Source organism: Python bivittatus, unplaced genomic scaffold (assembly GCF_059951505.1).
Source record: "Python bivittatus isolate LINGU-HERP-01145 unplaced genomic scaffold, Pbiv_v1 ctg000590_np1212, whole genome shotgun sequence".
NCBI classification, from domain to species: Eukaryota; Metazoa; Chordata; class Lepidosauria; order Squamata; family Pythonidae; genus Python; species Python bivittatus.
This window is the reverse complement of record NW_028277086.1, coordinates 20,638,929-20,666,884: the sequence shown is the minus strand read 5'-3', so window position 1 is coordinate 20,666,884 and position 27,956 is coordinate 20,638,929. Positions and strand designations below refer to the sequence as shown.

Below are 27,956 nucleotides of genomic sequence, written 5' to 3'. Positions count from 1 at the left end.
TATCGCGGCTCTTGCCGTTTGCCCACGCTTCACGTGCGAAGGCCGGCTCAGCCAGGGTGGGAAGTAGCTGAGGAAAAGATGAGCCCTGGTGGGTCGTCGAGAGTGGGTTGCTTCAGGTGCAGAAGCTCCCGGACACTGTGCCCACGGCTTCCCTCCGTGTAAGAGCTGTAGATTTCGCGTGGTGTACCGTTCCGAGTGAATTCTGGCTATTCTCTCTTGCCGTAAGGTCATCTTTAACTGCCTGAAGTATCCAGGGATCTCTCAGGGCGTTCAAGGTGCCCTCAAGATGAACTCAGTTCCTGGATGACTACCTGGAACCATGCACTTTAGTTAACAACAGTATGGACATGGTACATCTAATATGTTTTGGGGGGGCGGGGGGGGGGGCTTCCCAGGCTTGTCCACAGCCTGGGATTTCCTGGTAGTCTCTCATCCAAGTTCTAGTCAGTCTGCTTCTCTTCTGAAGCTGCACAAGGTTAGGCTGGTACTAGAGGTTCACTTCAGGCAGAATGGCTTGGTACTGTCATAGCTTGGGCAGTCTGAAATATACTGCAAACCGATACAATTCTGTTGGCTGGTGTGGGTCTTCCGGGCTACGATTCTGCCTTGAGTTTTGCGAAGTAGGGTATGCCCATACACATTTTTGTAAGAATAAATTATTCCTCCTCTCATTTTGTTGGTTTAATTAATTTACTTAGATGGTCTCTGCATTATTTATTGAGCTCTAGAAACTCAAGGCAGTCCATGGGTACTGTGAGGTACAGTAAATCCTTTATTCTTCCTTGGGCATTCTGATTTCTATAAGCTGTAATGTATTTTAATCAGGAAAGCAATGATTAATATTAACTAGATTAGAAAATCATTTTGGTGGATTAATTGGAATATAGATTCCTGTATTTATATGCAGACACCCTCCCAACCCTCTTGCCAACTTGCTCAGGTTATTTTAAGGCTCTAAAACCCTGGAATTAGGTTTGAAAAAAGGAATCTGCACATTGTATCTGTGCTAGAATAATAATGACTCTCTGTCATAGCTTCCTCTTTTCAAAGAATCAAGGGCTGGGCAATTTAGGGTTCTCTGGCAGTGATTCCTATTCCTTCCCTTTTTTAGAATTACAGTTCCTTAAGCAATGACAGTGATAATCCAGTTTAATTCTGTTGTATTAATATGCCTTCAGTAATACATGTTTCACTGATATAGACACAAGAGGAAGTCAACCATTCAAGGGGCTGAATAAAAGTATACAGAAAAGAAATCTGAGTCTGAAAAAATTGGTATGTGCTGGTGGCTCAGAATGTGATGACCTGCATTAATTTCAGGATGGTAGTGTTTTTGGCAAATGTGAAAAATTGCACAATATTTCCTTGAGAATTCCTGCCATTAAAGACAATAGAGAATTTTAAGTTAAGTGTTCAAAATGAATATTGTTGTTACTAAATATTTCATTTTCTCCTTAACCCTTCCACCATCCCCCAATTTGATCCTATCTTCCAAAATAATCACCACAGTAACGTGGGAAAAATGACAGAGTTCTGGCTGATTTCTGCTCCTGGGGAGAAAACATGTCAGCAGACATGGGAGAAGCTATGTGCTGCAACTATAAAAAATAACAACTTGTCCATGAATGCAAAGTTTAATATTCCGGATTTAAAGGTATAGCTGAACTTTTTGTCTGTTCAGAGATTTTTCTTTGCTGTTTGACTTAGTATTGCATCTTAAATTAAGGGGGATTTCAGATAATAGGACAGATAGGTCACATTCATTTTGATAAAGTATATTATGCAGCTACTGTGATTTATACTAAAGTTATTGTCAATCACTATTTAAATCATAAAGTGCAAGTAGACACTAGAATTATCTTGTAGGGCTGTGCAATGCTTTGTATTTGATTTGGAGAAGTGCTGCTTCCAGATATAAAAATTGCAGAAGTAGCACCTGTCTGTTGTTCATTATAGCAGCTACCTCTGTTTCCAAGATTGTGTGGCTGCTGCAGAGAGGCTTGAATCCACAGCAGTGCACAAGTTCAATATCCAGTAAAGAGTTCCTTTATTTTCTAAAAAATAATCTATCTCCCTGGCTACTGTCATATGTATAGTATCCCATACATGTAATCAAAACTAAATGCTCTGACAAGATTAGCAATTCAACTTTTATTCCCTATTTAATTGCATATACACACTGTGTTTACATTGCATAATGTGTACTATACAATAAAAGAAAATAGTTCTGTGCTCTTAGCTGCATATATTACATACATATTTGTCTATGTAATTCAGTAATGTCTAACCGATAAGGTTCCGGTACTTCAGACAAGTGTTTCTCACAGCCTTGCCTCCAGAGCTAGGAATGAAATCACTTTGTGCTTCTCCCACATGGTTTGCAGTAATGAACACTGGATTTTACTAATATATGAAGTAGCATTATTATAATGTATGAAATAGCCTTAAATTTGCTGAAAGCTTTCAGTGAAATAATATTTATTACATTGGATTGGGGCGTAATGAAACAAAAATCTGTAAACTGCAGTCTTCTGCACATTTTTTAAAGTAAATCCCATTGTACTGAATAAGAATTTACTTGTGATAAAAATGCATAGAATTCTTTTTTAGGCTCAGTTTTCTCTCAGTTTTATGTTTTTGCATATTTTTCTAAAATAATTCTTACTCTCCTTAGGTTGGCACTCTTGATGTCTTAGTTGGCTTGTCTGATGAGCTGGCTAAACTGGATGCATTTGTGGAAGGGTAATCATGACTTCTTGCTAATATCTGTCATATATCTGAACTTACATATCTTCTGTATGATTATTCTGTGTTAAACTGAGTCTGAACTGCTAACTGATGTTGTTTTAGCTTAACCACTTAGTGACAGTAAATATTCCTCCAAACTGTATGGTCAAATATAGCAAGTCATGATTTGTACTTTGACACTGGAATTGGAAACAGTTTTAAATGAAAATTTCTGATGTTTCTTTGGAGTGAAAGGGAGTGGGGTTATATGAGCACAATGTTAATTTGGAGAATCCAGAAAATTATTGATAGACTTTCTAGTTTATCAGTTTGCCAGCTTTCAATACTTGCAATTTTGTTAATAGTCTAAAATTTCTCTGTGTGTGGCTGTCTTGCACTAGAAATTTCAACTAATGAACTGTTAAGCCTGATATATTTAGGATTCAGTCAACTGTAGAAAGTGATTACAGGATGTATAAATGGATTAAATATTGTTAAAAGGGGGATAATATCCAGCCTGAAGAAAGGACAGGCACATTTTTGGGGACAAACAACAGCTCTTAATGATAAACAGTGTCTGACATATTTTAAACTATGGTCTGTAGAAGAACATAAGAAGCAGCTTCTGCCAAGTTAGACTACTGGGCCATCTAGTGGTATGTCTTCATAGTGATTGGCAATAGCTCTCTGGGATATCAGACAGATGCCAGGAATTAAATTTGGAGGCTGATTGCCTTCTGTAATGCAAAGAAATAACAATAAAATAGATATGTATTCTTTAAGATATAAACCTTAAATCTTCCCCATTCTGGTCTTCAGTGTTGTCAAGAAGGTGGCACAATATATGGCTGATGTGTTGGAAGACAGTAGAGATAAAGTTCAGGAAAACCTTCTGGCCAATGGAGGTAAATATTGACTTGCTGTTAGAATGTATTTGAATATTGAGGGTTGAGCATATAAAAGGCTATCCTCCAATTTTTATATGGAAAGTAAATGTTTTGAAAGAAATATTTTGTGCATAAAAGCAACACAGCATAATAAAACAGCTTTAATTAAATCTTTGCATTTGCAGTATCTTAAAGAGAAATGTATAATATGGAAGTGATTTAATATGGAAGTAATTTAAAGCATCTAATACTGATTCAGTTTTTCCTTGCACTCCTTGTAAAGCATCCCTGAACACCAATATATTTGGCTAGAGATGTACTCTATCATGAAATTCAAGATACACCTTCAGAATTCACCAAATAAATTTCTACAAGGTACAGTGCCAATATGCACATCATCTATGATAATTAGATGACCAAAACCCAAAGAGGGCTTTTACCTTTAATTAGACAAAGCTAAAACCACAGATGAGAGCAAATTCTTCCATTCTTTCTGCACAGACATAATAACTGTTTCCCCTGTTACTTCTAATCTACCCTAAAAGTTCTTGTCTGGAGCAAAAAAGTCCTGGGCCTTTTAAGGTGGCTACATTGTACTTTGTTCCATCTTTATTTTAAGTAATTTTTTTCTTAAATGTATTTAAGATCCCCAGACTCTTTATTTGGTGTATGGGTTTGCTTATTGAGCTCAATATTTAATCATTTTTCCCAGTTGATTTGATCACCTACATAACAAGATTCCAGTGGGATATGGCCAAGTATCCAATCAAACAGTCTCTGAAGAATATTTCAGAAATAATTGCCAAGGTAAGATTATATTTGTAAAAGAGCTGTGGAGCTTGTATGCTAATTATTAATAAAAACTGTCTTTTATTTATTTTTAGTGCATGGCCTATATACCATGAAGTGAGAATATTTTATATATTCAGGATTATTAAAAAAATAAGCATCACATGTAAGTTTGCAGGTTTACCTGGGAGTAAATATTATTGAAAATGAAAAAAACCCACATAGGTTTATGGTGTGAAATACAATACGTATCATTTTGTTCAGTTTTTCTAAAGAAGATTATGTGTTTGTTTTGTCTAATTAAATATATATAATCTTACATTGCTGTGCTTCTTAGGATGATTATACAGTCATCTTCTCATTTTTGCTGCCTGTTCTCTCTTCTGATAGGTGTGAGGTATTAAGACTGCAGTACTGGGCACTAGACATGTGCAAAATCTTGGGATTTGGAGAATGGAATATTCTGGACTCCTCTGTACCTTGTCAATCCTGGAACTACCAGATTGGTCAGGAAGCAGAAAAACAGAATATTCAAGAGTTCTGTAGAAGACTCCATTTCTGAACTCCATAGTGCAGTTCTTGAATGGAATCCTATTGGCCCAAACAGTGGAAATTGCAACATGAAGATTTCCAACATAATTTTAAATAATTTTGTCCTTGTTTCTTAAACCTGCATCTAACAAAGTTGTTTGCAAACAAACAGAAAATAGCAGTATCACTTGTAAACTTTGACAATGTGTGTTGCCATTGATAAGAGTTTTAACCCAATACATGCAGAAAGCATCAGGTTGGATAAGATTGTTGCAAGGAAGCACTGCAACTGTTGCTTCTGACAATAATTTTCCATAGACATACAAGTAGAAAAAATTCACAAAGTACAAAAGTTTCAGAGCATAATACTTATTTTTTTCATTACAGACTACTCAAAATCAAATGAATAATATGTCCTAGTTAATTTCTAAAAACCAGAATTAATGAAGTTTAGTCTATTAATCTGTGTGCATTGTCTCATTTTCTTCTGTTTGTTCTTTTCCTTTTTATGTGTCTGCTTGCAGATAATTGTAGCTTTTATAGAAAAGTTTAACTTAGCCTATCCCTACTTCTAAGACACCGGTCCGGTTTTTTTTTCTTTTCGAAGGGAGTGACTCAGATTGATAACGATCTGAAGGCAAGAGCATCTGCATACAACAGTCTGAAAGGCAACCTTCAGAACCTGGAAAGGAAGAATGCGTGAGTTGTCATCTTGTTCTGAAAGACTATCTCAGAGCTGGAAGACTAATTTATATATTCAAATCCTTGAAATAATGCACATGTAGAAGAAGCTGTTCTGGCTCTGAATTTTAATACACAAGTTCTTGAGTAAGAATGCAGGCTTGTACCATCTATTCCTGGTCAAGATACTAAAGTAGCATTAAGTGTTGTGTGTGCTTTACAGAATGTCTTTTAACCTCACTGGTTAGCCTTGCAGTGAAAAGGATGCTTTGTGGTAAGCAATGCCCACAACAGCAACCATTTTATGAGTGGGCACCCCCAACACCACAACTGTCATTTTCTGATGGCACACAGGATACCTCCTCAAAATTCTATAGTGTGTTATCTGCTCCAAATTACTGTAAATTTCAAAAGCAATCCCCTGACACTGAGGGCAGTCTACAACTACAACACACCTGAAAGGTTTTTGCTTTTAAGTACCTGCTTAAAAGTCTCTGATACAGAGTTTAGCACATTCTGAGATGATGCTTTGTGCAATCAGAAAGTTTTTCCTAAATTTAGTCTGTTTTGCATGTTGAATGCTTTACTTTCACTTGACTTCTAGAGCAATAAACTCAAATTTATCCCATCATCTACAGTATATGATTACCCTTCCAAAATTTGAAGATTACCTCTTCTCCAGATTAAGTATACCTACTGATCTCCTAGCTCCTGCCTTCTTTGTTGCCCTCTTCTAGACATGTTCCAATGTGTTAAAAGGGAGTGATATTTAATTAAAAGACAAAAAAGAAAAAAACCTGCAAAAACATTTATGATCTAAGACAGGGGTTGGCAAATTATGGCCTGCAGGCCAAATCCTGCCTACTGCCTGTTTTTGGACAGCCCATGAACTGAGAATGGACAGGGGGGCAGATCTGTAGGCCTAAGCCTCAGCCGAGCTCATAGAGTAGGGGCAGGGCTGGGAGTAGGTGGCGGCAGCCTGTCAGCAGCCTCCTTACTGACAGGCTGGTGCCATCCAATGGCTACTGCACTCTTTGGCTTGCAGACTTGCCAGCCGCATCCTCAGAGGAGGGACAGCATCTGGCCCTTTACAGAAAAAGTTTGTCAACCCCTGGTCTAAGTCATTCAGAGAAGTCAAGTGACAACCAACCAAGTCATTCAGGTAACTAATCTTAATATATTCTAGATCTCTTCCTGTATTCTACATCTCCAAATTTATTGCATCATAGCTAGAATTAAATGCTTATTTCATCAAGATTGAATATATCTCCTTACTTCATTATATTTGAATTTATCTAGTCTTCTGGGTCTGATTAATGCACGAACTTTTGCATTATAAAATATTTCTAGAAATATTATTGTCCAGACAAACATGTTATCCACAGTGTTTTTTAAGCACACTTTTATTTTAGGAAAATAAATTGTATGTGTAATTTGTATTTAAAATTATACAAAGCCTCTTGAAATGCTGAATGGATATTTTATTTACTTGTTTTTGGTACTTGCCCCACAACAGTTCTTTAGGTGATATACAGTTAATTGTAGAAAGCCCACCAAACTGGTAATCTCTAGCTGTGTTGTTCCAATTCCAGGGCTAACTGAGGACAATTCATTAATTAATATAGTCATCCATCTCAAATACATGACTCTCGGAGCTAGCAATGCTTAAAACAAGATAAAAACAATATAAAAAATTATAAATACTATATATAGCAGCTGAAAAAAACAGCCAGCCACAACAATTAACATAACCATGATACTGGCTCAGCACACTTCCAGGGCCCCAGGCTAGATGACAAAACCAGGTCTTCAAGGCCTTACAAAGGAGTTAGATGGGAATTATGACCCAACACAAAAATCAGATTGTGTCAAAATTTATCACCATCATGTGGAAGGCAATAAATATAATCAAATCTTTACAGTTCTAAAGTTGTAAAGATCAGTTGAGTTCTCCAGTATATGCTATAGAATGTGCTCATCCATAATGTTATCTTTCCAAAGCAAGCAAAAAAAAAAAAAGTCTGGAAAGTTTCATTCTCCACCTGAATGCAGCAGTATTCAGATCCATTTAAAGACTGGAGAAGTGCACTCACTTCTTATCTTTTTCTTCTTTGACAGGGGAAGTTTGCTAACAAGAAGTCTGGCTGAAATTGTGAAGAAAGATGACTTTGTACTTGATTCTGAGTACTTAATTACATTGTTAGTGATTGTACCAAAGTAAGTCAAACTTTTTTTTTTCTAAAAGAGAATAAGCGAGAAAAGTCTAAGAAGAAGAAAGCATTTTTTGGTCATTGAAAGATTTGCATGAAGTTGTCACACATATAAATGAAATGCATATGTGAGAATGTGGTACATCTGCTAAAAATTGCAGATTGCCCCAGTTTCAGCAGATGGACTTTGAAAGGATTTATACGATCTTAAGAGAAACCAGAGTACTGGTAGTCCTTACTTAACAACTGTGATTGAAACTGGCAACTCCATCGTTAAGCAACATGGTCATTAATTAAAACCTGACTACATCCGATTTACATCAGTTCCACTGCGGTCCTTAAGCAAATAACTCGCAGTCATTAAGCACATCACATGTCCATGACTTGCTACTTACTGCTGGCTTCCCCATTGACTTTGCTTGTTGGAAGCTGGCTTTGAAGGTTGTAAATGGTTATCATGTGACCGTGGCAACCGTTGTAAGTTCAGGGACTGGTCGTAAGCCTATTTTTCAGTGCCATCATAAGTTTGGACAGTTGCTAAACAGGGCAGTCATTAACTGAGGACTACCTGTATAGAAGGACTTTGGAATTAGTCATGTAGTCCCATATAAACTGAAGTTGTTACTAGTATAATAAAATATATGTCCTTAAAATTAAGTCAAGTAAAATCTCCTCAAGGTGTGATTTCCCTCACAATAACTTCTTCCTGAGTTGCTTGACTTGTTTAACTGCTAGCTTGTACAATTTCCCAAAATTAATCCGATTTTTGTTTCTTAGAGCTATATTTGCCTAACTCTGCATCTTCCCCTGAAATTTTAGTAAAATATTAGTAGCTCTAATAAACAGATTATTTTCTTTGTAATAACACTGTAATCAAGATAAATTGTACTAAGATTGTAGCTGAATTGTTAGGAGAATGCTAATGGTTCTTTGGAATGTTCATTTTAAAAAAACTGGAAATTTCTGCTAAATGTAGCGTTACTTTAGACATGCTTAAGACATTCAGCAACTTTTCACAGATTTTCTTAACGGTCAAAAAAGAAAAGTTTTCATTGAGAATGTTAAATTGATGTGGATCTGTGGCAGGAGAAATCAGGGTGCATGGAACTATGTATAGTCTTTCCATTTATAAACAAGAAATTTAAGTCCTTCCTATTCCTACAAGTTCTTTTAGCATACCAAAGCCATTTCCAAAGGATGGTGCAGCAAAACAACAATCGTGCAGTTTTGACGAACAGTTGATGAAGTTTTGTAGCTGGAAATGAAAACAGACACCGCCTGGAACATGGAAAAAGCAGTCAACTTTTTGAAAACTAGCTAGTCTATGCAAAGAGTTTATAACACAGTGGAGCAAAGGATTCAGTTCTCTTCTGCATGCCTGATATTTGTGTTAAGACTAGAAATTATTACTTTTTTATTTCAGGACAAATTACAATGATTGGATGAAGGAGTATGAAAGACTGACAGAAATGATAGTCCCTCGATCCAGCAAGTAATCTTGTTTCACTTTTCATATCCTTTTAATATGCTTGATTCTTGGAGCAATAGATTGGGGTACAAACCAAAATAGAGTGAATATATGTTTTAAGGATTCCATTTGCACAAGGTTCTAAATATTTCTTCTCCCTAAAATTTTTCCTGTCTGTTATTTGATTTTGAACTGAGTTATTCTACCTAAACCATACCCTGTAGAACCAATGCAAGTCTCTGTACTCAAATATGCTTGAGTGCAGTGAAATTACAGCTTGTAGCAAAGCTCTTAGTTGCATTTTGTGTAGCCACTGTTTGTTAGGAAGAAGAGTCTGTTCATGTAAAATATGATCTCTGTTACTCCTGCTAACAGGATGGCATAGGTGAACTGCAGTTATTGTTCTCTAATCAAAACATACTGCCTTAAATCTAACATTGTAAACTAAATGTTACAATGTTACACATTACTAAATCAATTTACCAGTTTTGAATTACAACTAGAGTTCTTATTCCAATTTGTAATTTCATTAAAGCTTTTTGTCTTACAAACCCTGGCATCTTTTCCTTTGCAGTGTTCTTTCTGAGGACCAAGATAGTTACCTGTGTAATGTCACCTTATTCAGAAAGGCAGTTGATGAGTTCAAACATAAAGCAAGAGAAAAGAAGTAAGTGAAACCCTGTTTTATTTTCTTGCTAAGGAATAGCTGTACAGCAACCTGCAAATTGTATTCCTCTCCCAATGCAGATTTATGGTCCGTGACTTTCAGTATAATGAAGAAGAGATGAAGGCAGATAAAGAGGAAATGAACAGGCTGTCTACTGATAAGAAGAAACAGTTTGTAAGTTCAGTGATATTTTTGCTTTAAATACCGAAGTAATTTTTTGAAATACTGTTTCCACTGCTGATTTCTGTTTTAGGGTGTTCATATAAACAAGGTACGCTGCTTAAGAAATAAGCTCTGTTATCCTAACTACTAGATGTTCAAAACAGGCTTTTAACAAGAAGTATCAAAGCAGCTATAGTTTTAGCTGTAGTACTCGGTCCCACTTTTGTTCAGTTCCTTCCATCAGGGAATTATATTTGACCTGCAAAAGGTAGAATGAATGATGCAAGGGCACTAGGGCAGATAAGGAAGAGAGTTCAGATATCAAATAGCAGATGCGCTCTTCTCTAAGCGCTAAAAGAGCATGTAGGTATTGTTTCAGAATGGTTATCCATGATCTTTTGCATTTCGTGGAGAATTTTTAGAATAGTTTATTAAACAATGAGTCTGAATGTCTAGGAAAGAATGCATTGATTACTAAGAAGCAAGGGTTACTAAAAGTTTATCAAGAATCAAGTCATCTTTCTCCTTTTAAAAAAAATTAGAGCCAGGTAGATAACAAGAATAGCACTTTTAAGCAGAGCATTTTACGGTGTTTCCTAACAGGTCCTTGTTGACAACTTCTCAAACTATGGTTTGGACAGTACTGTTGCTAGATTGCTGAATAATAAGATTTTTTGACTTTGGCCCTTTGCTGCTAAACAAATTTTGACAAGGATAGCTATCACCATTGTGAGAGTTCTTTGTTTTCCAAACAAACATATCACAGCATAGCAGATAACTGTACACAATGCTTTATTGTGGCACACACCTTCCCCAACAATAGGCTGTTGCTCTGGGATAACTCCACCCGCCTAGGCCTTGCAAGTAGATGTAGCCGCATAAATAAGTATTTAATGCTCAATCCTTAAAACAGACAAAAGTTTAAAGTTAGTAAAGTGGCATACAGCCTTTGCCTCCCTCCAAAAGTTCTTGCACTTGTTGGGATGAGGTGCTTCCTCAGTGTGGTTGCTCCTTTACTGGTTGCTGCTGAGCTCCAGGCCAAGCTCCAAGCTCTGCTCTTAAGGAATGTTGCTTTTCAGAACTCCAGCTGAGCTCTCAAGCCAAGCTCCATGTATGAATCACACCAAGATATGCTGCTCATCATAGCTTGTAGTCCTGGCATTTGACTGATTGCTCTCTTGCCTGCCTGTAATAGTTGTACATTTCCAGACATCCTCTCCTGCTTCCTTGTTTGCTTGCTGTCTTATCTCCTTTACTCCTATACACCCTCTGTCTTAGCATTTGCTTGTGTAAGCTAAGGGCCTGGGTAGGGTGAGACTCCCTATGGACATCAACAGGTTCCTAAAGATGTCAGGGTGTAGCTCAATTAGCCAGGCAGCTGAAACACTGGCATGGATGCTTATGAGTAAACTGTGAGTGGGGGAATGAATTAATGAATAAATGAATGAGCCCATCTCCTCTCAAGTTCCTGGGGCTGTAAACTTTTACAGCCCTTTGGGAAAAGGCATGAGCTGAGACAAGCTTTGGGAAAATGGAGGTAGAAAGTGTTTCTGCCTGCTGCAGCTGTTTTTCCTAGATGCAGCCAGCAACCCCAGATTGATTTCCTCACAATCAGAAAACAGAAGCAATATTCAAAATTACTGTGGCGATTTGAAATCACAAAGATAAATATAAAATTGAGCATTTTGGTATAAATAATAGAAGTACAGGGTAGGGAAGACCTGGCTTGATAGACATATGAAAGGAAATTATTAGTGTCTTAGTAGATCCAATGTGCTTTTTAAAGAATAAGCTAATAGTCATAGGCTATATTAGAAGGAAGATTAATATCCAGGCCATGAAAAATAGTTTGAACTATTTTGCATGGAGAAATTACCTCAGTTCTGAATGCCACAGTTTAAGAAGGATCAATGGCAAACTGGAGTATCAAAAGTCAAGCCCCTTGAGAAACAGTTGATTTATTTATGCAGAAGGAAAAATTAAGAGGACATGTAATAGTCTTCAAGTACTTGAAAGACTGTCATGTAAGAGATGAAAATAGAGTTGTTCTCTCTTGCTCCAAAAGTTAGGTTTAAAACCAATGATTGGAAATTGCAGGAAAGTAAATAAGATTTCAGCCAAACATTTCAGAAAATGTCCTAATAATTAAGAGTCGTTTGAAAGTGCGTCAGTAATGAATGATATGCTATCAGGGATATTTGCATCCTGCATTGCCAAGATTCCAATTCTGTGCAAGATTATTCAGTCTTCCAGTTGACATGCAGAAATGCTAGGTCTCTGGAACCTTTACAGAGACTATGGCTCGCATGTGGTTGATCAGTCCCCTCTTCAGCTTCCAAGGAAGAGGCATTTTATATATAATTAACCTGTAAGAATGAACTCTCCTGTATGTATCCAAAGCATTTGTGATCACAACTATTTCCATAATGTCCAATAATTCTGCATGAAATCATGTATTTTGTCAAACGAGGTTTGCCCTATATTCCATAGAATTAGTTTGTATTGTAATATAAGTTAGTCTCATTCCAGTACAAACTCATTCTGTTGCCTTCTGTTAACTTTTGCCTAAAGGATTGTATAACTATTTTAAAGCCTTAAAAAGTTTGGTCTGTAGATGCCTATCACCATATGAACCTGCTAATGGATGAAGACCATCATCAGAGGCCCTTTGACTCCTGCTTTTAGCGGTAGTGACTATAGAAAGGGGCATCTTGGTTGTGACATCTCCCTTATGCAGTCTCTTCCCTGGTGAGGCTAACCTGGTACCTATTGATACATTTTGGGATGAAAGCTACAAATTTAACCACTTCCAAATTCTACTCCGACTGACTCTTTGCTTTCTCATGTATTACTAGACTGTTTGCTTATTCTTTTATAACAATGCTATATGTTTATTCCTTCCTACTTTTTTGTGATGTTCAGTTTCAGTATTCCTAAAACTGATATTGCAGTTCTTGATGTTGTTATTAAATAATACTTAATTGAGTATTGAGTAATAAAATGGCAGTGTATAAATGCTTAAAATATTAAATACAACAACTGTGCTTAATTAGTTCAATTACTTTGATATGCTTTGGCCTATTCTTTGAAAGAAGTGCAGTAACCACAGTTTTACACACACGTGTGTGTGCATGCACACACACACACTTTAATACAGTAGAAAATCTTCTAATGCTTACAATGGCTTCTTGCTTTTTTCTGTTTAATCACAGGGGCCTCTAGTCCGGTGGCTAAAAGTGAATTTCAGTGAAGCTTTCATTGCATGGATTCACGTGAAAGCCCTAAGAGTCTTCGTTGAATCTGTTCTAAGGTATTTGTCTTCATATCACTTCCTTCAGGAATTACAACTATTTTATACCTCAGTTTAGTAAATCTTGGTAGATGAACTCATTTTAAAAGTACCAAATTCCATAGATGAAATGAATTGTTTAATAAAGAACTTTGCAAATCATACACATGTAAATAAGAATGAAATTACAACATACCCCCCCTTCCCACTTGAGTTCATATAGTTCATCTTAGGTAAATGCAATTGTGAGAGGAGAGTTGGTAACTCTCGTTCTCGTTCAGGCTTAGATTACTACAGTTTAGCATTTCATCCAAACTATCATCCAGTTGCTAATCTTTTCTAGCCAACTTCATAATCCATGGTTTCATTATGCAGCAAAAGAGTTTAAAAGCATTATCTCTGAACTAGTCATTAACCAGTTACATGACTGAACTCTTTCATATAGGATCCACAGAACCTGACAGGAGGCCAAGAAAAGTCCTGCTTTTTTTTTTTTTAGGTGTCCTTTCATAGCTGGAAAAAGGCTGAAATCAGTCACTTGCAGTTTCCACTTGAGTAGATAAAAATGGGTAGAAGGTAACACAGGGCCCAAAATTCCAAAAGCTCCTCTTCTTGAAGTCATTCAGCCCACAAGGACTAACAGAAAATCCATTGTGGGTTACAAACAGCAGAAACATCTCCAAGAAATCCCTAGGGAATTCTTTTGTGTTTTTGTTTTAATAAACTTATTTTAAAAATTTTAAAAGGAGGATAAAAACTAATACAAACTAATAGGAAGGAAGGAAGGAAGGAAGGAAGGAAGGAAGGGAAAGAAAGAAAGAAAGAAAAAGAAAGAAAGAAAGAAAGAAAGAAAGAAAGAAAGAAAGAAAGAAAGAAAGAGAAAGAAAGCAAGCAAGCTAAAAGTGCAAGAAAGGAAAAGAAAGGAAAAAAATAGAAAAGAAAAAATATACAAAGAAGTGGCTTTCAATCTTCTTTACAGCAGTTATAAGTACAATTATAAATTTACCTCTTACTCTGTGGTTACAACATGACTCTCTTCTTTCTATAATCTATCTAATAATCAAACCCATAAGTTCATTTTTTTTCTGGACTGGAAGTCCATAAGGGGTTTCCAGTCAGCAATAAATGTAGATACTGTCTTTTTTCTGATCAAAAAAGTCAATTTAGCCATCTCAGCAAGTTCCATCATCTTCACCAACCATTCCTCCATTGTGGGTAATGCCGAGGCTTTCCATCTTTGTGCATACAATAATCTTGCTGCAGTTATCACATACAAAAACAAAGTTCCATTACTTTTTTCCAACTGTTTGTCCATCAGTCCCAAAAGAAAAACCTCTAGTCTTATTTCTATATTAATCTTTAAAATCCTCTGAATCAGTGTGTGTATTTGAATCCAAAATTTTCTAGCTTTTTTACATGTCCACCAAGCATGATAAAATGTCCCTTCTTTGCATTTCCAACATAAATTTGAAGTGCCTTTATACATTCTAGAGAATTACTCTGTTGACATATACCAATGGTACATCATTTTATAAACATTCTCTTTAAGATTATAACAGTGTAAATTTCAATTGTTTCAACCACATATTTCCCATTATTCCATCTGTATATTATAATAAAAATTTTTACCCTACTTTATCATATAGTCTTTCACTTGTTCTTCTGTTTCAAATTGAAATAAAAGTTTATACATTTTAGCAATGTATAAACTTTTTTACACGTTCATTGTTTGTACACAATTCTATTTCAAACCTAGTCTTACAATGTTCAGAACTATAAACTCTTTCTAATAACTATAGATAAGAAAACCCTTGACAACTATATCCCTTAGCCACCAGTTCTCTTGATTTTATTTTATATTCCCCTTGACAAAATTCTAGTATCTCACGATAAACTAGCCATTTGTGTTTACTTATTATTTCTCGTCTGTAAAATGCATCTTCTGCTGAGAGCCACAAAGGTGTTTTCAGACACAACCTGGGTTTGTAACTATTCCATATTCTCAATATGGTGCATCTAACATAATGATTTTTAAAATCCACATTAATCTTGACTTTGTTGTACCCAAAGAAATCCCTAGGGAATTCTTTTGTCAATGAAATGTACAGGTAGTCCTCCCTGACCGCAATTGGGACTGGCAACTTTGTCACTCAGCATCATGGTCGTAAAGTGAAACATCATATGACTGTACCCAACTTATGACATCAGTTTCGGCTGTAGTTGTGAAGTGAATCACTCGTGGTTGTTAAGCATGACATCACATGACTGCAACTTCTGACTTCCTGCCAGCTTCCCCATTGACTTTCCTTGTTGGAAGCCAGCTGTAAAGGTTGCAAATGGCGATCATGTGACTGCAGGATGCTGCAACTGTCGTAAATGCATGCTGGTTGCTAAGTGCCCGAATTGCAATCACATCACCTTGGGGACACTGTGACAGCCGCATGTTTGAGGACTGGTTGAAAATCTCCTTTTTTCAGTACCATTGTAACTTTGAATGATCACTGAGTGAGCAATTGATAAGCGATGACTACCTGTAATGCAAAAGCAAGTATATAACCATGGAGTAAGTATCATGTAGACTATATGACTATACAGTGGCAAAAAAGTATTTAGTCAGCCACCAATTGTGCAAGTTCTCCCACTTAAAAAGATGAGAGAGGCCTGTAATTTTCATCATAGGTATACCTCAACTATGAGAGACAAAATGGGGAAAAAAATCCAGAAAATCACATTGTCTGATTTTTAAAGAGTTTATTTGCAAATCATGGTGGAAAATAAGTATTTGGTCACCTACAAACAAGCAAGATGTCTGGCTCTCACAGACCTGTAACTACTTCTTTAAGAGGCTCCTCTGTCCTCTACTCGTTACCTGTAATAATGGCACCTGTTTGACCTTGTTATCAGTATAAAAGACACCTGTCCACAACCTCAAACAGTCACACTCCAAACTCCACTATGGCCAAGACCAAAGAGCTGTTGAAGGACACCAGAAACAAAATTGTAGACCTGCACCAGGCTGGGAAGACTGAATCTGCAATAGGCAAGCAGCTTGGTGTGAAGAAATCAACTGTGGGAGCAATAATTAGAAAATGGAAGACATACAAGACCACTGATAATCTCCCTTGATCTGGGGCTCCATGCAAGATCTCACCCCGTGGGGTCAAAATGATCACAAGAACGGTGAGCAAAAATCCCAGAACCACACGGGGGGACCTAGAGAATGATCTGCAAAGAGCTGGGACCAAAGTAACAAAGGCTACCATCAGTTACACACTACACTGCCAGGGACTCAAATCCTGCAGTGCCAGATGTGTCCCCCTACTTAAGCCAGTACATGTCTGGGCCTGTCTGAAGTTTGCTAGAGAGCATTTGGATGATCCAGAAGAGGATTGGGAGAATGTCATATGGTCAGATGAAACCAAGGTAGAACGTTTTGGTCTAAACTCGTCGTGTTTGGAGGAGAGAGAATGCTGAGTTGCATCCAAAGAACACCATATCTACTGTGAAGCATGGGGGTGGAAACATCATGCTTTGGGGCTGTTTTTCTGCAAAGGGACCAGGACGACTGATCTATGTAAAGGAAAGAATGAATGGGGCCATGTATCATGAGATTTTGAGTGAACACCTCCTTCCATCAGCAAGGGCATTGAAGATGAAACGTGGCTGGGTCTTTCAGCATGACAATGATCCCAAACACACCGCCCAGGCAATGAAGGAGTGGCTTCGTAAGAAGCATTTCAAGGTCCTGGAGTGGCCTAGCCAGTCTCCAGATCTCAACCCCATGGAAAACCTTTGGAGGGAGTTGAAAGTCCATGTTGCCCAGCGACAGCCCCAAAACATCACTGCTCTAGAGGAGATCTGCATGGAGGAATGGGCCAAAATACCAGCAACAGTGTGTGAAAACCTTGTGAAGACTTACAGAAAACGTTTGACCTCTGTCATTGCCAACAAAGGATATATAACAAAGTATTGAGATGAACTTTTGATATTGACCAAATACTTATTTTCCACCATGATTTGCAAATAAAAAGAAGAAAAAACCCTGCCTAATCCCCAGGAAGATACACACAGATTCTGACACCAAAACAAGCAGCCACTCAGTAACCCAGCCCCCCCCCACACCCAATCCCCCCTTCCCCCGCCCAGATCTCTATAAATACCCACAAAAAGGGTCACATCACCCTGGGCACAGAGAGAACTGCTCCTGTCTGTGCTCCTGCACTCTGAAGATCCCGGTCACAGGTGCTGGTGAAACGTTAGGAAACAGAACTTCAAGAACACAGCCACACAGCCTGGAAGACCCACACCAGCCATCGTATGCCGGCTGTGAAAGCCTTCGACAATACATTAATGTCAAATTTCTTAGCTGCAGAGGAAAAACAGTTACTCATAACTCCCTTTGTGAGTTGCATATAACTGTCAAGTAATTTCCAATGGTCCTTTTCCACCTACTAGAAGCAATTTAGCACTTTTCCCAAGCTGCTACCCTTCAGATACATTGCAGCTCCCATTCCCAGAATTCTTATCCCTGTGGACAAGTGCTGAGAATTCTTAGCATTCCAATCCTAACAGAAGGAGGACAAAGTGAAAGGAGATAATTTAAGGAAATGGAAATTGCTTGTGGTGGTTTCAATAGTCTGGAGATAATAGAACATGATACGTAGTGCTTCAAAGGAAAATGTATTGACAGTATGTCTTAAATTGAAAGAAAGATGCAGAGAAATTTGAGCCCAACACTGAAAAAATGTTGTGTGAGAAATAATAGGGTGAGTGATGAATGTTCTTCTCTCCCCCCCCCCGCCCAAGTTAATTAGCATTTGAGAAAGAACAGTGAGTCAATACTATTTGGAAGCTTCAAAAAAATTGCTTTGTCATATCTTTAGGTATGGATTGCCAGTTAACTTCCAGGCTATGCTCCTTCAACCCAATAAGAGAACAATGAAGAAATTAAGAGAGGTCCTCTATGATTTGTACAAACACCTTGATAGTAGTGCTGCAGCAATCATTGATGTAAGTAATTTATATCATAATAAAGTTACCTATAGGTTTTGCCATGACATTGAGTAGATTTTTCTGATTGTATTGATTCATGCAGTTGGAGGGAATCATAGCATCCAATTCCCTGCCCAGTGCAGCAATCCATATTAAAGTATTTAAGATAGATGTTTGTCTAGCCTCAGCCCCAGCTTCTAGTATGAAAAGGTATTGCTGGGTTCTCTTAAGTATTGATCTAATAGAGACAGAATTCTTGATAGTCAGGCTCTTGTCACAAGGCACATACACAGGACTGAAGTATTAGTTTCAGTGTCAGCACACAAGTAGTGAAAAACGTGGTGAAGTTAATTTCCCATTAAGCATGAGTTAATCTATTGGTAATGCGAAATAATGCACTCTGTTCTCTGTTGGAATTGCTTGTTAACAGAGATAGAATTTATATAAGAGAGCCTGGATTGTATCTGTGATGTCACTACCTGGAATCAGTGTCAAGGCTTTGGATCAGTTTGCTTCTATGTGGTCTGTTGGTGTTTGTTCAATCCTGGGGGCTCCCTGATATTCTGAAGGGTTCCAGCAAATGAAACAGTAGAGACACCTAGAGCGCTGTTGGAGGACGACAAAGAGTGAATTTAGCCGAACATGTGTAAGAGCCCACATTAGGGATTACTTTGTGGTGATAAGGGCAGCAAAACATGTTTATTTTTCTGCCCTTATTGTGTCTGCAGGTAACCAACCAGCAGCCTTATTTGAGGTGGCCCACTCTCTCTTGGGGAGGGAGGTGTCACAGGAGTATCTTCAAGGCTGAGGAACATTTTAGGTGCCTGCTGGATAAAGTCACTTAGATCTAATCCGAGTTAGATTCTGGTTGAGTCTGTGAAAGCTGACTTAGGCATTGCCTTGTCCTATTATCTAGGAGCCATTTGATTCTATAATTCCTGAGAAAATGGACAGGATCCTTGGGTTTGTTAACCTAGTCACCTGCTCTTTAGATCCTTGTTTCTTCTGGTTAGCTAAGGCTGTCCAGGTGATGATGTGTGGCTGAGTCTATTCAATGGTGAATGCATCTTTAATGCTTCTGTTTGCCTTGAAGAAAGCAGTGATGCATCCCCTCCTCAAGAACCTATTGTTGCACCTAAGAGTGCTGGATAATTTTTGTCGAGTTTCCAACTTTCCCTTTTAAGAGAAAGTTCTGAAGAAGGTGGACAGTTTGCAATTTCAGAGGGTTCTAGATAATGCATATTATCTGGATCCTTTTCAATCAAGTTCAGGTCAGCTGGGAATGGCATTGATTGCACCTGTTGATGACTTCTGGTGGAACTGAGATAGTGGTGGTGCAATGATCTTGGTTCTTGATCTCTTAGTGGCTTTCGATGCCATTGATTATGATATACTCTTTGTCTGCAGGGATTGTGAGTGGAAGGCACAGTGCTGCAGTAGTTCTATCTCTGCAGCTTGGTGCAGACAGTGTTGACAGGGGTTGGGGAGAGGTTGAGCCAGAAGCCCCTCATTTGAAGGGAACCATAAGGTTCGACACTGTCATCCTTTCTGTTGAAAGCCAACTGGGTGGAGTCAAACATCAACATAGGGTTAAATATCATCAGTATGCTGATGATACCCAATTGTACATCCTGCACCCAACCTGGCCAAGTGATGCTCTCAGGGTCTTGTCGCAGAACCTGAAGACTATTGGGATCAGTATGGGGAGAAACAGGCTTAAACCCAACTTTGACAAGACTGAGTCACTATATGTTTCTGGCTCTCCTGGTTCTATGGACTTTCCATCTTTAGTTCTGAATGGGGTTGCACTTCCCTGGACAGAACTGAGCAGTTTGGGGATCCTTCTGGACTTGCAGCTTGTGCTCCAAGAGCAGATGGCAAGTGTGGCTAGGAGGCCTTTGCCAAGATTCATCTGGTGTGTCAATTGTGCCTTTTTGGGGACTGGCAATACCTTCCCACAGTCAGTCATGACTTAGTCACCTCGCATGTGAACTATTGCAATGCATCCTACAAGGGGTTGCCCTTGAAGACCACCAGAACCTTGGTATACCCATTTAACACTTCTGCTATGTAAGCTCCACTGGTTACCAAACTTCTGGGTGCAATTCAAGGTGGTGATTGTGACTTACAAAGCCTTTCACGGCTATCTAAGAGACCACCTTCCTCCCATTGTTTCTGCCCATCTGGTAAGTTCTGGCAGAATGGCCATGCTCCAGGTCTCATCTTTTAAACAGTGTCATCTGTTGGGGCCCAGGCACTGTGCCTTGTCATGGCACCTACCATCCGGAACAGCATTCTCCAGTGGTCCTAGTTGCCCAGTTCCTGCGCTGTCGTTTAAATAGGCCTTGAAGACCTGGCTCTTTTTCCACGTTCTGGGTTAGGAAGTATGTACCTTTGGGGGAATTTTATCAGCGTGTTGGGTGTTTTAGTTCCCAGGTTGTTATTGTCTTCTTTTTTTAATTGTATTGGATGTTGTTTTGAACTTTATGCCACCCAGAGATGAATGGATGGTGCCTATTGATATTTGACTATTTTCAGCTTCTTATTCATTCATTTATTCCTTTCCTTGTCCTATAGTATTTTCCCAAATATTTTCTATCCCAGGGACATTTAATAAAGCAGTACACAGCCCTCTTGTGCCTGTTCTTTGCAAGTAGCAGTTTTGTTTTTGTGCTGCAAAGTTTATTGTTAAATGCCTGGAACTCTGAGATTGTCTCTACAGTAAGCAAAACTGATTCTTCGTTGCCCGTGTTAAGATTCTGCTTGAAGAGGAGGATTAGTCTGGGTTCTTGGCTTAAACCATGTCAGTATTTAGAATTGTTTTTGTAGTTAGGTAGACAACTGTTATCTTTACTTGGGATCTTCACAAACTGCAAGCATCTTAACGCTGAAAGGATGAATAGCAGGAATCTTAATATAAGCTGAAAAGAATAAACATGGATATATTCCTCTGTTGCTGCACTGATAAAGAAGGGGATGAAAATATATACCTCATTGGGTATATTTATATTAGTCCATTCTGCTGTCTGAAACAGGGATAGCAGGAACGTACCTGTATAAATCAGATTCCTAAAAGCTTGTTAGTCCCTCTAGTGCAGTGTTGTCCAAACTTGGCCACTTTAAGATGAGTGGACTTCAACTCCCAGAATTCCCCAGCCAGTCATGCAGCCATGCTGGCTAGGGAATTCTGGGAGTTGAAGTCCACTCATCTTAAAGTGGCCAAGTTTGGACAACACTGCTCTAGTGTAACCTAGTTTTCACAGATTGGAAATGGATCTTTAGGGATTCAGACAGGTATTGTTCCCCAATCTTTGCTGGAGATGCCATGGAGCCATCAGGTAGCAACCTCTTAGCTGATTTTGACAGACCTAGGAAAAACTAAGCAAAGTCAGACCTGGTTAGGATTTGGATGGGAGATTACCCGAAAATTCTAGGGCAATAGGCTAGACTGGGAAATTTAAAAAAAAAAAAAGTAAAAGAAATTCTATCCCAGAAGAAGGCAATGGCAAACCACTTCCATACTGTTGCCAAGAAAATATAAATGGGGCTATATAGTCATCAGAAATCAATCTCATACTTTACCTTTTTTGCATACAAAACTGCAGTGTTTCCTGTATTGATTTAAGATCGAATTTAAAACTAAAGAAAAATGTAACATTTAGATTGCTTTGATTTGAATTTGGGGGATAATTTTTACATTTGTGAGACAAAGATGCAACCATTAATTTTTTGGCTAGATTAACCCTATAATTAATATGCTTTTTTAATCTTTTCAGGCAACTATGGATATTCCAGGTTTGAATCTCAGTCAGCAAGAATACTATCCTTATGTGTACTACAAGATAGACTGCAACTTGCTTGACTTCAAATAGATTATTTCTGAATCTAATGATCCTCTCATAGTGTTTATGTACAAGCAAAAAAGGTTGAAGAACGTTACTCCCAAATCTCTCATAAACCTGTGCTTGCTTCTTTCTCCCTTTGCATAGGAGAATAATTAATTCCCTTAGTGGTCCATCTCTTGACATTTTCTTTTTAAAGAGAAATGTAAGTATTGTTTTTAATATATCAGGTCTGTAATTGTATATTGAGAGAATCAGAGTGTATTTATAAATAGTCCCTTATTTAAAGAGTAAAAAAACAGAAGGAGGTCATTCCGCTTTCATGCCATGCCTCATCAAGACCTTGTTTACAAAACAAGATAGTGGGGAAATACACCATTGTTCACTGTGTTTCTTAGATATGCTATAAACATTGTAATTTAATTGTGATGTAAAATATGTGCAGACTGATACTCAGTCGATGCTTTCTGAATGTTTTAAGTTTACAAGATATTAAGCACTGCATTCACCCAAGAAAATAAAAATACCTGTACAATTGTCTTGCCTTTTGACTTTGTTCTAATGTGCCACTGTAAAAACATAGAATTACAAAAGCAGTCGCATTTATGGTGGTCATAATGAAACATATGGCCCCACTTTTTCTCCATAAACCTGGTTTATACATTGCATTAAGGCATGATTTGTTTCAGTATGGTTTATTAAATCATTGTTTGCTGTTTCTGCTAAGGTATAAATCATGATTTACAAGCTACAATGGCTGACTTCACGTGATATGACATATGCATGCATGCAATAGCATTAAAAAATGGGAGTCATGAAGAGCTACCGTGCAATAGCCCATATTGACTGATAATTTGTTGGTGAAATTAGCTTTATATTCAGATACTGGGGTTGCTATACACTTAGTGTATAGCACTAAGTGTACTATGTTTCTGGAGCACGAGGGGGCACCCCTGCGCCATTTTAAAATATACATTATTATGATAAATGCTATTTCAATTTTTTGTTAGGCGAAAAGCACAATGCTAGAATTTACTTGTGTTTATACCATTCTTTTTCTGCCTTTTGCTAAAATAGAAATTGTGGGTCAAAGGCTAATATGAGTACATTACTCAGCTAAAAGCATTTAAGAGAATGATACCATGCTTTTGAAACATGATGTAGAATGATGGGTCTGAACTTCCAGAAAGCTCCATTGTTAAAGGACAAAATATCTGAATATACTCTGACCATTGCCATAAACACATTCAACAATTAAGATACAAATTTTGCAAAGTTTGATATCAAAGATTACATAGTGAAGATTACTACCTTAGAAGAAGTTTTTGTTATGAAGTGCATTTTAAAAAATAGAGAAGTATTAATGACCTCATTAACCCTACAGAGAAAGCAAAATAAGTTGGCTGGTGCTTAAAGTGTAGAAAATAAACTTTGAAGCTGCACAAAATATATCCTGAGGAATGGATGTTGAGAAGAAAAATTAAAAAAACAGAAGATGATACTGGCAGATGCTAACCCAATTAGGAAGGGAAGAATGTTTGAAGCCAAGGATAATGATGAAGAACCTTGTTTCAAACCGTGATCAGCCCTATTGAGGGAATTGGTTATAATGTGTAAATGCCTTTCAGATTTAAAATGGTTAGAAAGCTTCTCTCAGCCTTGTTCTGCCAGTAGCAAACCAATAATAGAATTGCAAGGAAACTTTGCCCTGGACGATTGGTTGCTGCATGGTTGCAGTAGAAGAGGCTGAAAGGCCTGCTACGAAGACCTCTTGTACAGAAAAAGTGATGGATTTGGTGAAACAAGCGTATCCTCATTGCTAATATGTATGCAGTCCAGCATTGCAGTGCATGGATTGGTTGCCCTTAAGCCTTCCATCTGAATACAGTATTCCACGTGGACCAGAGCTATATTTCTCCTTGTCAGTCTGAGTATGCTACCGTAGATTCTTCCTGTTCTTAAGTTTAAGACACTGCCAGTCTGTGACTTCTGTTCTGGAACTGTTGATGTTATTATTTTGGGATGCTTATCTGCCAGTCTTAGCTGCTGATTGTATGAGAATTCCAGCACAGCAGGGTCAGTCATATCCCATTTGTACAGCATTTTCCTTTTTCCTCAGCATTTATAACAAATGCTTATAAGCATGTGCTTACATGAATGCATGATTCACTTTTGCATATCTCTCAGATGTAAGGTACTTTTTCTTATCAGTTTGTTGTTTTTTTGCTTCTTGTGAAGTTTGGCAATAATTCAGTGTAACCTGAACAGTTGGATAGCAGTGACAAGTACAATTTTGTTAAGGTCGTATTTTGAGTTCCAAGCAAATCTGTTTTACAGTTTGGTTTCCTATCTGTCTGAGGTACCCTTAATTTTAGGTCTGTAGACAATGCAATGTTTCCATTCAGCCAGCCAGAAGTAATAAAATAGTACAGTACAAGAAGTTATTTCTGTAAGTTGCATTATTATTTCACTAATATTCTGCTTCAAATGCAATTGCAATAATGTCTCTAAATCTAGACTATGCCTGATAGCATTCTCTTTATTGTAAATTAAGATTGTAAAAAGAATTCTTACATAAATCACCCTTTCCACTGATTATTTTCATATATTTCTCATGAGAGACCGAGATACATGAGAAAATATTTAGTGGCAAGAGCACATAAACTGATTCTAGAATTTTCTGACTTGGAGGAAAGCAATTTCCCTTTTCCTCTTTAATTGTTTCTCCTCCCTTGTTCTTTACCTGTCCCACGTTCCTCTTTATTTTTCAAAAGCTGCCACTTCAGCAAAGGTTGCTCTTTAGAATTATTCTCTGTTGCCAAGCAACAACGTCTTCTGCACAGCTTAGTTTCCATGGGCTGTCAGGGAAGAATGTTCTCCTTGAGTAACAGTCATTGCAGAGTCTACAATGTCTAATTTGAATACATTGATCTGAATTAAAACAGGGGGATTATCTTTGCCATCTGTGGTCAGTGTCCATTTTTCACATTTATTTTCAGCACTTAGAATTTGCATCCTTGCTGGTATCTCAAGGCAGCTAATGACCAAGGGTAAAATATTCAGGAAAATAACCAAGAAAAGGAAACAGCAGATAACAGAACATATTTCTGCTTAAAAGAGAGAAACAGTGCAACATAAAAAGTGAGATGTGCTGTGTTTCCACTAGAAACACTAGCTTAGCAGTAAAACCAATTACCCAGAATGGTTATATAAAAATGGTATCCCCATGTGGGAGGTATATCAACAAGCAGGGAATCCCAAGTTAGCAAGATTCAAAAAAAGCTAGATGGATTATTCCTCTTGCTCCCCACAGTCAGGAGGTCATAGGATCACGGAAATGGAAGAAGAACCTCTTTGCCATGGAGTCCAAGCCCTCGCTTAGTACCAGAATCCAAATTAAAGCATTCTTGACCAGTGGCTGCCTAGCCTCTGTATGAATATATTAAGTAAAAGAGACCCAGCTATGTTCCTCAGAAATTTGTGCAATTGCCAAATACCCCTACAGTTTGGAATTCTTTTTCTCCCCTCAACTTAGGTCTATGACCTTGTAGGACAGTGGAGAACATATCTTGATATGACTTCCTTTCAGGGTTTTGAAAAATGCTATCTTCTCTGAAGTCTAAACTTACCCTGTCCTCTCGATCTTGCCTTGTAAGGCTTTGTTTCCGCTCCCTTCAAAAAAGGGATGAGATGGGATATGTTTTCTAGAATCGAGAGCAGGGGAAATTCTACATTGCAAAATGCTTTCCCCAGTAAGGTGTTTGGAGAGAAGGAAGAAATGTTAGGATGTTGGAAACAAAGGTTGCTTGCAAAGGAAATGACATTTGTTGGTGTTCAGAAATATAATCCATTTCATTTGTGTACACAACCCTACTCACCAGTTTCCAGGCAGTGGCTGTGTGCTGCTAGGCAATTATGTGGAATAGACAAAATGAAGGATTCCACTTTCCGTAAAATAATCTCCCCCTCCCTAAACTGACTCATCAAAATGTCACTGTGAATAGGTTTTTGCATCAATATTGAAACATGATGATATAGTCTTCATTTCCCCTTTTCCAGAATTCTAGAATGAAACTATTGCCAGCATACTGGAAGTGAAAGATCTTTTGTAACATACTGGTTGCATTCACACATCATACTAAGCCACAATATAATTGTTCAGTTTCAACTTAGTATGTTGTATGAACCCAAAGGAGAAGTTCAGATACAGTAATCTGTGGTTTGTTGGCTGAGTTTCATTGCTTAGAGTGATATATGAACTCAGCCACTTGTTCTAACAAATTGTAGGTTAGCACAATATTTGAACTTAGCTTGCACCTAAACCTATTCAAATAAGCCTCTATCTTATTACAGAAGCAGCACAATCTGTTTATCTGAAATGTAAGTTTGAATCTGAGGGAGGAGATCTATTACCCTCCTGAGCTACTGCTTTGTACTTGGCTTTAATGTAAGCTCTTAGTAATTACATTTTTTTTTTAAAGTGGATCCTGAAAACGTTACGGTTTCATTCACACAGAACAGTGTACCTAGTCTCCCTGAACCATGAAGAAATTACTTAACCAGTGATCTGGTGCCACAGAGAACTCATAGCTGCCTTGCAGTCACTTTCTGTATTTTATTTTAAAGTTTAAAATAAACAATGGTCTGATCAGGGTAAAAACTACACCCTGTCCCCATTTTACTTTCATCCGTAATTGCTGGCCAGTGAAAAGCTCTCCCACAGAACTGGCACATAGTACTGTGGAATCCTTGGGGTTCCCTGAGCTTGGTTGTTTTCTTGCAAGTGTTTTGTTACCTGGCTAAGTAACATCTTCAGTGCTAGAACTGAAGATGTTACCTAGCCAGCTAATGAAACATTTGCAAGAAAACAGCCAAGCTCAGAGAACCCCAAGGACTCCACAGTTCAACCCTGAGCTACATGTATTCTCTTCTATTGGTACATGGTCTGTGCTATGCTTCTCATCTTTAGATCCCTCTGTCTGGAGATTGGAAGGATTAACCCTGCATTTTTTCTTTAGATGGCTCAAGGAGCCCTGGGGTTATTTTAGATGTTATATTAGCTACTGACCAAGTGGAGGCACTGCACAATCAGTTTTGTCCTTATTGGGACTCTTCAGTGGTGGTTTCTTCCATGCTCAATGTCTTATACTCAACCCTTTAATGGGATTTGAACTTACAGGCCTTGCACCTGATGTTTATACAGTGCATTTAGCTTTAGGTTTTGGCCTGGCTGTTGGTAGTTTGCAGGAAGGGATGTCTTACCGAATCTATGCAGGTATCCTTCCTTTTTCTCTATATGCTCTCATACTAGAGAGTATTGTGACTTTTATGGGTCTGGGCCTCATTTTAGAGGCATCAAGACTGCCTGCCCTTGAGCGGGTGGGTGGGGGTTATTCACGTCACCCATCACTGTAGGATGAGACCACGTTTCCTTCCATCTTCATATATTCCTGCAGATTTGGCTTGAATTTACTTTGTGGCCAAAAACAGTTTAAACTCCTTCCAACTTCATTAAATATAAAAACAGCCTAGGCAATTTCTTCTGTTCTCCATTGAACAAAGGATCTGAGTATCGTGTTGGATGGAAACAGTTTTGACTTTTAAGGGCCGGAATGTGTATTTCCAGAAAAGGGGACATACAAATATTTGCTTTTTTCTTCTCAGCAAGCTTTGGAAATGTCATTAATACAACCTAACAACCTAACATTCTA

General features: G+C 38.0%; 1 protein-coding gene across 4 annotated transcripts in view; it reads left to right on the top strand.

Annotated features, from left to right (window-relative positions):
• ATP6V1C1 (ATPase H+ transporting V1 subunit C1) overlaps positions 1-23,214 on the top strand; it is a 39,960-nt gene extending 16,746 nt beyond the window's left edge. For 2 of the 4 annotated variants that reach the window (XM_025166293.2, XM_007427599.3), the window contains 12 exons: positions 1,510-1,654; positions 2,675-2,742; positions 3,547-3,632; positions 4,327-4,421; positions 5,542-5,633; positions 7,734-7,832; positions 9,249-9,317; positions 9,868-9,960; positions 10,041-10,134; positions 13,335-13,432; positions 18,295-18,421; positions 22,180-23,214. In XM_025166293.2, the coding sequence (XP_025022061.1) occupies positions 1,523-1,654; positions 2,675-2,742; positions 3,547-3,632; positions 4,327-4,421; positions 5,542-5,633; positions 7,734-7,832; positions 9,249-9,317; positions 9,868-9,960; positions 10,041-10,134; positions 13,335-13,432; positions 18,295-18,421; positions 22,180-22,275 (1,149 nt within the window). In that variant the 5' untranslated portion in view covers positions 1,510-1,522 and the 3' untranslated portion in view covers positions 22,276-23,214. Of the gene's footprint in view, positions 1-226; positions 351-1,509; positions 1,655-2,674; positions 2,743-3,546; positions 3,633-4,326; positions 4,422-5,541; positions 5,634-7,733; positions 7,833-9,248; positions 9,318-9,867; positions 9,961-10,040; positions 10,135-13,334; positions 13,433-18,294; positions 18,422-22,179 lie in introns of all 4 variants that reach the window. The other 2 variants (XM_025166292.2, XM_007427598.3) reach the window with 2 other exon arrangements.
• Positions 23,215-27,956: the final 4,742 nt, after the last annotated feature.